We start from the raw sequence: 14,120 nt of genomic DNA, 5'->3' as shown, positions 1-14,120 counted from the left end.
CTTCATCCACACTTCATGAAAATTATTGGTTTCTCTGCTGGAATTTATGTGGGTCATGGATAGGTTGTGCATGGTAATAAATCCTTATGTTATATGGAGGCCTAGTAATTTGGAGGAAATACTAATACCTTTATTTGTTTTGGATCATAACCACTATGCTATACTTTGTTGAGTGACACTAAAATAACACTTATACTTTGTTTTGGGTTCCAGGCTCCTGATCATATCAGTAGAGCTTGTGAACAGGCGTCTCAGCCATGTTCTCCGTTTTGGTAGGGCCGTGTAGTGTTTTTGCATCCATGTTCCCTCTTAGATCTTGTGAATGTGAACCACTGAAGGATTTTTTTTTTTTCTCAGACCCAATGTCATCAGAGTTGCTGATTGCATTTATTTTCTTACCAGCATGTATTTTTGTTTACTTTGCAAAGAAATGCTATTTCTTTCTTTGAGTAGCAAGCCAATATCTAGTTTCTAAGTTTATGTGACATCAGAAAGCACAGTTCAGTTTACATCACTTAATCAAAAATATGTGGACTTTTAATGATAATAATATGCAAAAAGTCATTAATGTCTAATCATTTATGCCAAAGGAAATTTGGGAAATGTGGTCAAATTTGGTGAAGGTTTTGTAACTTTGGACAGGTCTTAAGCATATTTTGTTTTATGTTTATTTTATTCTTCACGCTGTTCTATCATATAGACTTTTAACTATGTGAAGCAAGAAGTTTTGGGTTTCACTAAATGAACTTCACTTGGCATCTATATGGAAATTAGATGGTAATGTATTTAAATTTCTAAATTAGTAGTTTTTAATATGGTCAATAGTATTAAAGCTTGGAAGCCGAGATTGTTTTCTTTTGACCCCGAGTGGAAAAGAAAGTCTTCCTTGTTTGTATGCTTTTTTTTTCCTTCTGACTGTGAAACCTAGAATAGAATTTCCGAAGATCATACCCTCAGAATATCAGTGGCTCCTGAGTCCACAAAAACATAACTAAACGTACATAACTTAGAAAATTACCTGCTGGGCGGGCGCGGTGGCTCACACCTATAATCCTAGCACTTTGGGAGGCCGAGGCGGGCGGATCACGAGGTCAAGAGATTGAGATCATCCTGACCAACATGGTGAAACCTCGTCTCTACTAACAATACAAAAATTAGCCGGGCGTGGTGGCACGCTCCTGTGGTCCCAGCTACTCCGGAGGCTGAGGCAGGAGAATCGCTTGAACCCTGAAGGCAGAGGTTGCAGTGAGCCGAGATCCCACCACTGCACTCCAGCCTGGCAATAGAGTGAGCCTCTGTCTCAAAAAAAAAAAAAAAAAAAAAAAAAAAAAGAAGAAAATTACTTCCTTTGCTATATTCCTTTTTTGTTTTATTGGTGACTTCCATGAGCTATCAGTTTTTTACTAAACTCCCTGAGGGAAAATAGGCTTCCTTCCATTCTCATCTTCCTCTGTTGTTTTTTAATAGACATCTTTACCACTGGATATTGTGTTTGCTTTTCAGCTCCATAGTCTCTTCTTCATTTATACACATGTGACTAGCTCTACGCTGTCAGGCACAGCTCTTATAAAGTAACACCAAGAGGAAATTACTTGTTGATGCTTTTGACTATTTGGGGGTCTTCTGTAATAAATTATTGTCTGTCATAATTCAAAGCAGTGCAGCTGACGGGGATCATGTGTGCATGATGTGTGTGTATGTTTTTTTCTGGTAAACACTGATGCACTAGTACATGCAGGGAGTTCTTTTTTGGTTTAAACCTGTGGTTATTGTTTATAGCACTTGGTATTTTCAGAAAAAAGAAAAATAATCTTAAAACGTCTGGGATTTTAAAAAATTCATTTTAAGTATGCAGAACTCTATTGGAATACCACCTGGAGGTGCTACCTGTGGCCAGACCCTATCGCTGTGCCAAGTACATGTCAAGCATTCCGTAGATATTTGTTTGTTTGACTGAAGGAGCTCGTGGAATTACCACAAGTTGCTACTGCCTGTGAATCTTTCTTGTGGGGAGAAATAGTTTTGCCACTTCATCTTTTACCACCAGGCCTTTTCTTGATATTATTAATAAATTAACACCGTTTCCTATTCTACTCAGCTCTCATGCCCTCTTCCCTGTCACTTCCAGCTGCCTCCGTGGAAGTGGCAATGGATAGTTGGAAGCCAGCAACAACTACAAGGATTCTTCAGGCTTGAAGCTATGTTGGGTCATTTTTACTTCTTATGGGAAGTAAGGGGTGCTGAGGACACACTTAGAAGTGAGATGTCCAGTGATGTTCACTCTTGAAATGTAGATGTAGCTCATGTGACAAGTGGTGGCATATTCATTTGTGGCAATGTGTGAGGCTCATCATTGGAGACACTGATTTGCATTTTAAAATAAACTTTATTATAGGAAAGCTTTGGATTTACAGAAAAATTACAGAGGCTGTGCAGAGTTCCTTCATGCTCTATACTCAGTTTCTCCTATTAACATCTAATATTAACATCTAATATATGTTACCACCTTGAGGAGGGACTATCTGTACAAATTATTTGGAATTCTGAACAACAGGTGTGTTTCTCCCCTCTTTATTGATCGAATCAGTTATTTGTATCAATGTGAACTCTTGATATCCACTTTGTACTTTGTCATCTGGTACTATTTTAAGTATTGCTGCAGTTGTTCCCTCTTTGGCTATTGAGGGATCTTTCAGTTGGCTCCTGTGTCCCTTTGACCTCCCCCACCGTGGTGTCTTTCTTTGAGCACCTCCTTACTTACTTTCTGGCACCGTGTGATGTTCCAGTCTTAGAATCGGCCATTTGTATAAGGATCGCCTTGCATGTTTCACAGCTTGTTTCGTAGGAGTTGTTCTGATCTTGTCGGCCTCATTTATTTAGAAATAATAATAGAATTTTAAAACAAATGTTATTTCCAAGGGCAAGTTGGCAAACTCTTTACCTTCCTTGAAGAGGTTTGACAAGGAAAAGTAGATGAGAATAGAGAGAAAGAGAGAAGTGGACTATACCAATTTGGATTGGTTGAAAATTCTGGTGTGCAGCCAGCAGGACATACAACTGCCGCGGGCCAGGTTGCTAAGTGGCCCGACCTTTTCTTGTCTGAAGGTTTAAGTGATGCTCACCCACCATCAGGGAATGAGGTAGTAGTTCTCCCAATATGTAATTCCTAGAGTTTTGTGTGGAAGTCACTTTGTGTCCTTAACCTTGTTGGAATTAACAGAGCTGGAATTTAATTGACACAAAGAAAGATCCCTTTTCTTTTAGTTGTAGAGAGAGTTTATTCAGAATTCACATGGGGAACCTGGCAAAGCTGTTGTTAATGTTTTATCTAGTTTGGTGTATGCATAAAGGAATGACAATTTCAAAGTGATTGACTTGATGCCTTTAGGGCACATGAAGAAAAAGCATTTAAAGACACAGTCTCCTTTTAGTTGTCATAGATTTTATTTTAACCCAGGCCACCTACTATATTTAATGCACACGTATTCTCATTTAAGTTCTGTTTAGAAAGTGCAGGTGACTAATGGTGTCAGTTAAAAAGTAATTCAGATAAAGCAAGTCTGAAACTGTATTCTCAATAGAGGAAAATGAAGAATCTATGCTTGCATCCAAATTCCAAATATGTGATTTATTATTTTTTTTATTTGCTCTTTCTCAAATAGCTGCATTTTGGGGGGAAAATCCTGAAACTAAATCGTATTTATTGGAGATGAACATATGCAACAAGATTATTTTCTGTAAGAGTTGATCTGAGTTCTTTCTCTGCTCCATAGATTTATTGTAAAGCACTGAAGTTTCAGTTCATCAAAAGGTAGACGATGCAGACAGCTATGATTATTATTTTAAGGAATTTTCCCATGATTGTTATTCTGATTTGTTTTTAGGTTAAGAAGGCTTTTTGCCCTGCAGCCTGGACATACTTTGAAGCCCCTCCCCACGATGCTGTCTGTGCACGATGGTTATTAGGCAATCCATACATCAGGAGAAGGGACACTCTTCCATAAGGTGAGTTGCCTCAGGGTCATCGGTCATCTGTGTTGTTCTGGGGGAAACTCATTTAACTTTTACTTCTCTCTTAGATCAGTTAATGTATACTAAATACAGCACTCACTAAAGAAAACTTTTACTTCTCTCTTAGATCAGTTAATGTATTCTAAATACAGCACTCACTAAAGAAAACTTCTACTTCTCTCTTAGGTCAGTTAATGTATACTAAATACAGCACTCACTAAAGAAAACTTTTACTTCTCTCTTAGATCAGTTAATGTATTCTAAATACAGCACTCACTAAAGAAAACTTCTACTTCTCTCTTAGGTCAGTTAATGTATACTAAATACAGCACTCACTAAAGAAAACTTTTACTTCTCTCTTAGATCAGTTAATGTATACTAAATACAGCACTCACTAAAGAAAACTTCTACTTCTCTCTTAGATCAGTTAATGTATACTAAATACAGCACTCACTAAAGAAAACTTTTACTTCTCTCTTAGATCAATTAATGTATACTAAATACAGCACTCACTAAAGAACACGCAGGTTTGTTTTGATATTGTTTCAGTCTTTTTCTTGCATGGTAGACCTCGTTTAAGTGCCAAGATAATCACTTAGTTAAAAAGAAAATCTGTTAAGGATGATTGTGAGCATAGTAAGTTTCCATTAATTCCTTCGGATGGTCTTCAGCATTTTCTCTTATAACTGAGAATAAGCAAAAACCTATTCTGAAAGGATTCTCATTTTAAAATTTCTAAGAAGGGACAATTTTTGTGAAGGAATTGAGAGAAGAAATAAGAGGCAATCTTGTGGCCGGGTGCGGTGGCTTAAACCTGTAATCCTAGCACTTTGGGAGGCCAAGGCTAGTGGATCACGAGGTCAGGAGATCTAGACCATCCTGGCTAACACAGTGAAGCCCCATCCCTACTAAAAATACAAAAAAATTAGCCAGGCATGGTGGCAGGCGCCTGTAGTCCCAGCTACTTGGGAGGCTGAGGCAGGAGAATGGCGTGAATCCGGGAGGTGGAGGTTGCAGTGAGCTGAGATCTCGCCACTGCACTCCAGCCTGGGTGACAGAGCAAGACTCTGTCTCAAAAAAAAAAAAAAAAAAAAGAGTCAATCTTGTTTATTCCTATATTTCTCTGAGGAAATGGCTATTTGTAGAAGTAGCTTGATATTTTTAAATTTGAGCTCTTAGTCGTGATACTTATGAGTAGGTAATGACACCATTTTCTAGGTATAAAACAACATAGGATATTTGTGTTCTTAAGTTGTAATGATTTGACTTAAGTTAGGCCTAAGTTTACCTTTGTACAGTCTGTAATAAGTTTTGCAAGATAAATGATTGTTGGTAGCAAGATTATCCTGATATGTCTAACCTACATATGAGAACAGAAATGTCTTTAAAGGGCTTCATCACAGTTTAAAAATGTTTAGAAACAAAGGGACTACTAGTTAAGAGATGAGTCTAATCTATTCCTTCCGGTTAGCACACCTGGAGTGGCTTTCCAGCAGCTTATTAGTTTTCTGTTTGTAGTTAAAAGCTTACAAACACAGTAAAAATGTTTTTGTATACACATGTGAGATGCAACTTTTTACCATTTCACTTTGGACTGTTACTGTTTCCATGAAAGAGGTCTCATTTTACTTTCTTATTTTAATTTTTGAGACAGGGTCTTGCTCTGTATCTCAGGCTAGAGTGCAGTGGCACAATCACAGCTCACTGCAGCCTCCACCTCCCAGGCTCAAGTGATCTTCCTGCTTCTACCTGCCAAGTAGCTGGGACTGCAGGTGCACACTACCATGCCTGGCTAATTTTTTAATTTTGTATTTTTTTGTAGAGACAGGGTCTCACTGTGTTGTCCAGGTTGGTCTTGAACTCCTGGGCTCAAGTGATCCCTTCTGCCTTGGCCTCCCAAAGTGCTGGGATTACAAAGGTGAGCCACTGTGCCTGGCTAGATATTTCATTGTATATTGGGTTTTAGTACAGTCCTCTTTTGTGTCCTATTAGCATGAGAATTCACTGTACTACTTTTCCTTTTAGTAATTTTATCATGTAGTTAATCACCAGATTGTTTAGATTCTTTTTTTTTTTTTTTTTTTCCTTTAAAACAGAATTTCACTCTGTTGCCCAGGCTGGAGTGCAGTGGCACAATCTCAGCTCACTGAAACCTCCACCTCCCAGGTTCAAGCAATTCTTGTGCCTCAGCCAGTCAAATAGCTGGGATTACAGGCATGTGCCACCACACCCAGCTAATCTTTGTATTTTTGGTAGAGACAGGGTTTCACCATGTTGGCCAGGCTGGTCTTGAGCTCCTGGCCTCAAGTGATCTGCCTGCCTTGGCCTCCCAGAGTGCTGGGATTATAGGCATGAGCCACTGTGTCTGGCCTGATTGTTTAGATTCTTAAGGTTTTAAAATATGTCGCTACTTTTTTTGTTGTTGTTTTTTTGAGATGGGGTCTTGCTCTGTGGTCCAGGCTGGAGTGCAGTGTTGCTATCGTGGCTCACTGCAGCTTTGATCTCCTGGGTTCAGGTAATCCTCCCACCTCAGCCTCCCGAGTAGCTGGGGCTGATCCCCTGGGCTCAGGTGATCTCCCACCTCAGCCTCCTGAGTTGCTGGGACTACAGGCGTGCACCACCACGCCAGGCTAGTAGTATGCACTGTCATTAGTAAGGTTTACTGATTTAGCAAATGGAATGTTCTGTGATAGTTAATAGACACAGTATCAGGAACCAGTTATTCTAAATTTTACATTTTCTACCTTCTCTTCTTAAAGGCTGATGCCTGTAACCTAATGAATCCTTTGTAAAAAGTGGACTCAGCTAGGATGTTACACCATCATTGTCGAAGGAACCCTGAACTCCAGGAAGAGTTGCAGATTCAGGCTGCGGTGGCTGCTGGGGATGTCCACACGGTGCGAAAGATGTTAGAACAAGGCTATTCTCCAAATGGCCGAGATGCTAATGGCTGGACTCTGCTTCATTTCTCTGCAGCAAGAGGAAAGGAAAGATGTGTTCGGGTTTTTCTAGAACATGGAGGTGAGTTTTGTAGAAGCAAATCTTTTTCCCCATGGAAAAACATAAATTACGTTTAGTTTAAAATGTGTCTGTAATTTTTAATGCTTCTCTTCTGTTAATACTCAACATCTTATTCTCTGTCCTTTGTGAAGATTTGCTATAAGTGTGCCTTTTTGTTTAAAACCAGATTGTTTAAAAGATCAGTTTTATGAATGGATTCTTTTCCCTGAAACTGTAGTTTCTGTACAGCCAGGTTTGCCCAGGTTATTTCAGCTAAGCAGCCTTTCTTCAGGTTGTCCAGTTGCTTTTGTTTCAGAAGCAGAAGTGGCTGTGGTATACCCATAATTAGAGAATTGCACAAGTTTCCCCTGTTGATTATTGCTCAAGCGTATAGACTGAGCACCAGTCCTTCAAACATCATGGCCTAATGATACCCTATCCTTATCTTTTTGTTTTAGATGCTTTCCTTTGTTATTTTAGAGCACTTGTTTTTACCAGAAACTGTACATAGTTTGTAGGTATACTATAAGAAGACTGGTTATCTGAGATCTAATTTTGTATAAATATATGCAATTGGAGACTATATTTGACATATTAATGTTTTTGCTTTGAAAAACTGTTGATTCCCATGGTTTTTAAACCAATGATTTTCCAAAACTACTTTCTCCAGTTGAATTTCAGCCTACTTTATTTTCCTAGAGATGGATTTTTTATATATTTTATCATGTATACCCACATTATCTCTGTAAATTATGGTTGCAAGCAGCTTGGTTGGGGGCTCAAATTACATATGTGCCATTCTAGGACTTTAATTGCTCTTTAGAAGTGATTTAGTTTCCTTCCTAAGGTGCACTTTGTTACAAAACTAGCCAAACTTACTTGCATTTTGAGGTGCAGAAAAGTGCTGGAAGTTCTAGAATTCTTATGAGGGTCGTGTGAATAATATGAATATATGAATACAAAGGCTAACAGGATGGACTGATTGCAGGGCGTGCTGACACTGAGACTAGGAGTAGCCACATGGCCCAGGGGTCCTGAAATGGGAACTGTATGCCTGAAATAGTTGACCATTGTCAGAACCCAGAAATTCTCTGGCCTGTGCCTACTTTGTAGCTTGTCTTCCATGTAATTTCACCTTACAACACGAAAACCTCAGTTCTGAAGTTGATGAAAGGGAAATAGAAGTGGAATGCCAGGAAAAAGATCTGTAAAAACTAAAAGGTGGGTGTAAAGTCAGAACGCTTAAAATTCTATGCAGGGCTTCGTAACATTAAGACCAAGATCAGTGCTCACAATGTTTATTCCACCTAGTCCTGTTGCTTTTCATTCTGCCAGCCTTACTTTAAAAAAAGTTAATAAAAGTTCTGTTATTCAAGTAATGCATGAATATTGTCTTTTTCAAACAAAGCAAATCTTCAGTTAAATTATACCAATAAAGCCAAAGTCCCCTTTGACTAACCCCCTAATCCTTGTCCGTCTGCCTCTGTGTGGATGTAACTGGGTATACATTTGGTTTAGTGCTTATCCTTCTAGAGTATTTCCTAACACTATAACATGGACTCATAGAAATTCAGTCATATGGTCAAGCGTGGTAGCTCACGCCTGTAATCCCAGCACTTTGGGAGGCTGAGGTGAGTGGATCGCCTGAGGTCAGGAGTTCAAGACCAGCTTGGCCAATGTGGCGAAACCCCATCTCTACTAAGAGTAAAAAAAATTAGCTGGGCATGGTGGCAGGTGCCTATGATCCCAGCTACTTGGGAGACTGAGGCAGGAGAATCACTTGAACCCAGTGGGTGGAGGTTGCAGTGAGCCAAGATCATGCCACTGCACTCCTGCCTGGGCGAAATTGTGAAACTCTGCTCAAAAAAAAAAAAAAGAAAAGAAAAGAAAAATTCTGTCGTATTATGTTGTGATGTTTTGTGTGGTTTTGAACATCAGTGATAATACTGACTGTATAATTCTACAACTGTTGTTTTTTATACAACTATGTGACTTAAAGACTTTTTAATAGCAGGAGTCTGCAAACTTGTTCTGTAAAAGGCCAGATAGTAAACATGATAGGCTTTGTGTGCCATACTGGCTTTTCTTTTTTATTTATTTATTTATTTATTTATTTATTATTTTTTTTTTATTATACTTTAGGGTTTTAGGGTACATGTGCACAATGTGCAGGTTTGTTACATATGTATCCATGTGCCATGTTGATTTCCTGTACCCATTAACTCATCATTTAGCATTAGGTGTATCTCCTAATGCTGTCCCTCCCCCCTCCCCCCACCCCACAACAGTCCCCGGAGTGTGATGTTCCCCTTCCTGTGTCCATGAGTTCTCATTGTTCAATTCCCACCTATGAGTGAGAACATGCGGTGTTTTCGTTTTTTGTCCTTGCGATAGTTTACTGAGAATGATGTTTTCCAGTTTCATCCATGTCCCTACAAAGGACACGAACTCATCATTTTTTATGGCTGCATAGTATTCCATGGTGTATATGTGCCACATTTTCTTAATCCAGTCTATCGTTGTTGGACATTTGGGTTGGTTCCAACTCTTTGCTATTGTGAATAGTGCCGCAATAAACATACGTGTGCATGTGTCTTTATAGCAGCATGATTTATAGTCCTTTGGGTATATACCCAGTAATGGGATGGCTGGGTCAAATGGTATTTCTAGTTCTAGATCCCTGAGGAATCGCCACACTGACTTCCACAATGGTTGAACTAGTTTACAGTCCCACCAACAGTGTAAAAGTGTTCCTATTTCTCCACATCCTCTCCAGCACCTGTTGTTTCCTGATTTTTTAATGATGGCCATTCTAACTGGTGTGAGATGGTATCTCACTGTGGTTTTGATTTGCATTTCTCTGATGGCCCATACTGGCTTTTCTAACTACCCAGCTCTGCTGTCATAGCCTGGAAGCAGCCACAGATAGTATGTAATCTAATGGGTGTGGCTGTGTTCCAATAAAACTTTATCAAAACCAATGGTGGGGGGAAAAAAAGAAAAAACCAGTGAGGGGCTTAGGGGCTGTAGCAGGGGTGTCCAATCTTTTGGTTTCCCTGGGCCACACTGGAAGAAGAATTGTCTTGGGCCACGAATAAAATGCACTAACACTAACAATAGCTGATGAGCAAAAAAGCTAAAAAGTCTTATAGTATTTTAAGAAAGTTTGTGGATTTGTGTTAGGCTGCATTCAAAGCTGTCCTGGGCTGCATGCCCGCCGTGGGCTGCAGGTTGGACAGGCTTGGGCTATAGTTTCTGAATCTTTCTCTCTGTACATATGTATGTATCTAGTTACATGCAGCATAAGGACATTTTGCTCAATCACGGACCCCATTTACAATGGCGGTCCCATAAAATTATAATACCGTGTTTTACTGTACTTTTTCTATAGTTACGTACACAAATGCCATTGTATTACAGTTGCCTACAGTATTCAGTACAGTAACATGCTGTACAGGCTTGTGGCCTAGGAACAGTAGGCTATATGATATAACCTGGGTGTGTAGTATGCTGTGCCATCTAGGTTTGTGTGAGTGCATTTTATGATGTTCACACAAGAGCGAAATCACCTAACAACCTAGTCCTCAGAATGTATCCCTGTTGTTAAGCAGTATATGACTATATCTATATATATTTTAATAGCTTTATTGAGATGTAATTCACATGCCACAGAATTCACTCATTTAAAGTGTACAGTTAATGGCTTTTGGCATATTCATAGAGTTGGATATTCATCACCACAGTCAATTTTAAAACATTTTCATTACCCCCAAAGAAACCTTCTAACGGTTCTATTAATACATATTGATTCACTCTTCTTTTCAGCTGCTGAGTATAGTATTGATAGGTATGGATATACTATCATTTGTTTATTCTCTTTTATTTTTTGAGAATGGCTGAAATTTTCACAGCAGGAGATTTTGTTTTTTGAAAAGATAGTGCATACATACATGGTTAAAAAGCAAATTAAAGCTACTATAGACTGATCAATGAGGGGCAAATCTCTAACTTTTAGCCCCAGTCCCTTACTCTTCTTCCTGGAGGCCATCTCTTTCACTGGTGTCTTTTTACCATCCAGAGATAGTCTATGCATGTAGGCAGAAATATTTTTCCATTTTCTACCTCGTAGCCAGCTCTCTTTTTAAAATGTTCTGTTCCACCTCTTGATTTTTTCACATAACAGTTAATTTAGTGATAATTCCTCATCTGCATAGGACTGTGTCTCAGATTCCATCGTATGGATGTAATTTATTTATACTTACTTTCTATTTTTGGACATTTTAAGTTTTCATTTTTCTGCTACTAGAAACATTACAGAGAATGTCCTTGAATGATCATGTTACATTATGTGAGAGTTTATTTCTTGACTAACTCCTAGAAGTGCATTTGCCAAGTCAAAACATTTTTCATGAATATTGGCAAGTTGTCCTCCGAAGAGATTGTCATCATTTTATGTCCTTACTGACTGGGCAGGATGGTGCCTGTTCACCTGCCCTTGCTAGTGATGTACTTAACAGATGGTTTTTCTCTTTCCTGGTGTGATATGCCTGCCTGTCTCTCTTTTTTTTTTTTCTTCGAGAAAATGACATATGAGTAACAAACATTGCAAGACTGGGCTTTTTGTCTTACTGATTTGTTGGAATTGTTTGTATATTCTCCTTTGTTGTATGTTGCAATGTCTTCTCTCTTTTTGTAGTTTTTTTTTCACATTCTTGTTTTTGTTGTCGGGCAGAAGTCTACATTTTAATGTAGGTGAATTATGGTTTTCTTTAGCCTTATAGTTTGTGCCCTTGGTGTCTTGTTTAGGAAATATACTGCAGGGTCATTATTTGCCTTTATTTTCTTCTAAAATGTTTTATGATATTTAGCTTTTTAATCTGTTCAGAATTGGCTTTGGTGTATATGAGGTAGCCTGGTACAGTTTCACTTTTTTCCCATAAAGATAGCCTAAATCATGCCTTCTTTCTTCATTACTGTGTACTAGGTCAGATATAAAGTTTTCATAGATGTGTGGTTCCATTTCTGAGTTTTTATTTAAAACAAATATTTTGGATAAGCCCTATATTTGTTTTTATATAGCACCTTTTACCTGATACCGTTTCTCTAGTAGAATAAGCGATTCAGAAAGTGTTTCACCTAGTATATTACGAATCAACTTAGAAAAATTAGTAGAAGAAAACACCTACTGCCCCACTTGCTTATGGCCACTTGTGGTGCTTAGGCGTGCCCTGTATTTAGTCTAGTCCTGGCTTCTGACCTCTAGATCAGTGTAGCTAACTGTGTGTTTAACCTCTGCACTCTCATGGCTCATAGACACCGCCAGCACAGCGCAGGCTGTGTTCGTTCTCACCACGGTGTTCATTCTAGCAAGTGTCACCACAGCCTCTGATTGCCATGCCAGAAATCTAGAAACCATCTTTGGTACCTTTTCCTTACCTCTAATATGACTGATTGCTAAGTCTTATTGATTCTGCCTCCTGAAAAGTTGTCAGATCTTTTCACTTCCTTTCCCTGGAGATGCTACCCCATTTTTGGGACAGGAAACATTCCTCACCAGGACTGTTACAGTGGTCTCTTCCATCCCTGCCTCCAGTCTTGCCCCCTCCCAACCAGTCTCCAAATAATGTGACCTGTTAAAATGGAAATAAAAATATTTCCTTTTAAAAATCCGTAATTGGTTTCCCATTTCTCTTAGGATGATATTCAAAGTTTATAATGTGATCCACATGGCCCTGCAATACCTGGCTCCTCTTACCTTTCCAGCTGCTGCTTTGAGCCACAGCCCGTCTGCATTCTTTCAGAGTCACTGAGTGCAAAGGTTTTGGCCTGGGACCCTCTTGGGTCACTCTTCTGCTCACTCCCCACTGCTGCCCCATCACCTTGCCCTGCCTGCTTCTCTCTCAGCTCTCACTGATCATTTTCTCAGGGAAGCCTTCTCTTACCAGCCAGACCAGGTCACCTAGGCTCCTTATATATATCCCTGCTATGTGATACTATTGTTCCCTGTGTGACGTTATCCCTCTGTTATATGATATTATTGTTCCCTGTACCTTTTTATTATTACAGCTATCATAAGCATAATGAGTTGTTTTATAGTTCTTTATTTAATGTCTATATCTCTGATTAGTCTAAAGCTTCTTGAGGGTAGAACCCATATCTGTTTTGCTTCCATCAAGAAAGAGCAAAAACTAACACCAATTATCTAAAGTAATTGTTCCTCAGTTTTACAGAGACAAGACTAATCTTTTCTTTTATCAAAAAATACTGTAAATGGGCCACCTTATGGTGGGATTATAAAGTTGCTTGAATACATCATGCATCCCCCCATCCCCCACAGGGTCTCCCTGTTTCACCCAGGCTGGAGTGCAGTGGCACAATCATAGCTCATCACAGCCTCTACCTCCTGGGCTCAAGCAGTCCTTCCACCTCAGCCATACCTGTTCCTTTCAAAACAATGTAGTTTCTTTTCTTTTTTATTTATTTATTTTTTTTGAGATGCAATCTCGCCCTGTCACCCAGGCTGGAGTGCAGTGGTGTGATCCCGTCTTACTGCAACCTCCGCCCACCAGATTCAAGCGATTCTCCTGTCTTAGCCTTCCGAGTAGCTGGGACTACAGGCGTGTGCCACCACACTCGGCTAATTTTTTTTTTTTTTTTTAGTAGAGGTGGGGTTTCACCATGTTGGCTAGGCTGGTCCCAAACTCCTGATCCCAGGTGATCTGCCCACCTCGGCCTCCCAAAGTGCTGGAATTACAGGCATGAGCCACCGTGTCCGGCCTCAAAACAATGTAGTTTCTTTAAAAGTCTGTGAACTCCAGTCAGATTGGCTCCTCCTGTTAGTAGCTTATTTTGTGGTGGATAGTAAACCAAAATGAAGTCAAAGATCCCAATAGGGAACAGTGAGTGGACTAACTCATAAGAAACAAGATTTGACTTTTCACTCTCTCTTTTTCTCTCTCTCGCCTTCTCACCCTGCTGTGTGTGTGTGTGTGTGTTTGTGTGTGTGTGTGTGTAGAGAGACAGAGAGACAGAAAGAACAAGAATTCATGTAGATAGGTAGACAAGGTGGCCAGCTGATCCTTTATAAACTATGTATTCAAATATTTATT

At 39.4% G+C, this 14,120-nt stretch overlaps 1 protein-coding gene across 1 annotated transcript in view; it reads left to right on the top strand.

The window, feature by feature from the left end:
- Nucleotides 1–14,120, top strand: part of ASB7 (ankyrin repeat and SOCS box containing 7) — a 51,260-nt gene that overhangs the window by 3,339 nt on the left and 33,801 nt on the right. Inside the window, exons 3-4 of the mRNA XM_055277065.2 lie at nucleotides 3,885–4,005; nucleotides 6,771–7,032. Of these exons, the coding sequence (XP_055133040.1) occupies nucleotides 6,822–7,032 (211 nt within the window). The 5' untranslated portion in view covers nucleotides 3,885–4,005; nucleotides 6,771–6,821. The remainder of the gene's footprint in view (nucleotides 1–3,884; nucleotides 4,006–6,770; nucleotides 7,033–14,120) is intronic.

This window comes from Symphalangus syndactylus, chromosome 5, assembly GCF_028878055.3.
Source record: "Symphalangus syndactylus isolate Jambi chromosome 5, NHGRI_mSymSyn1-v2.1_pri, whole genome shotgun sequence".
Classification (NCBI taxonomy): Eukaryota; Metazoa; Chordata; class Mammalia; order Primates; family Hylobatidae; genus Symphalangus; species Symphalangus syndactylus.
Note: the sequence above shows the minus strand (reverse complement) of the source record. Positions and strands in the feature narration are given on the sequence as shown.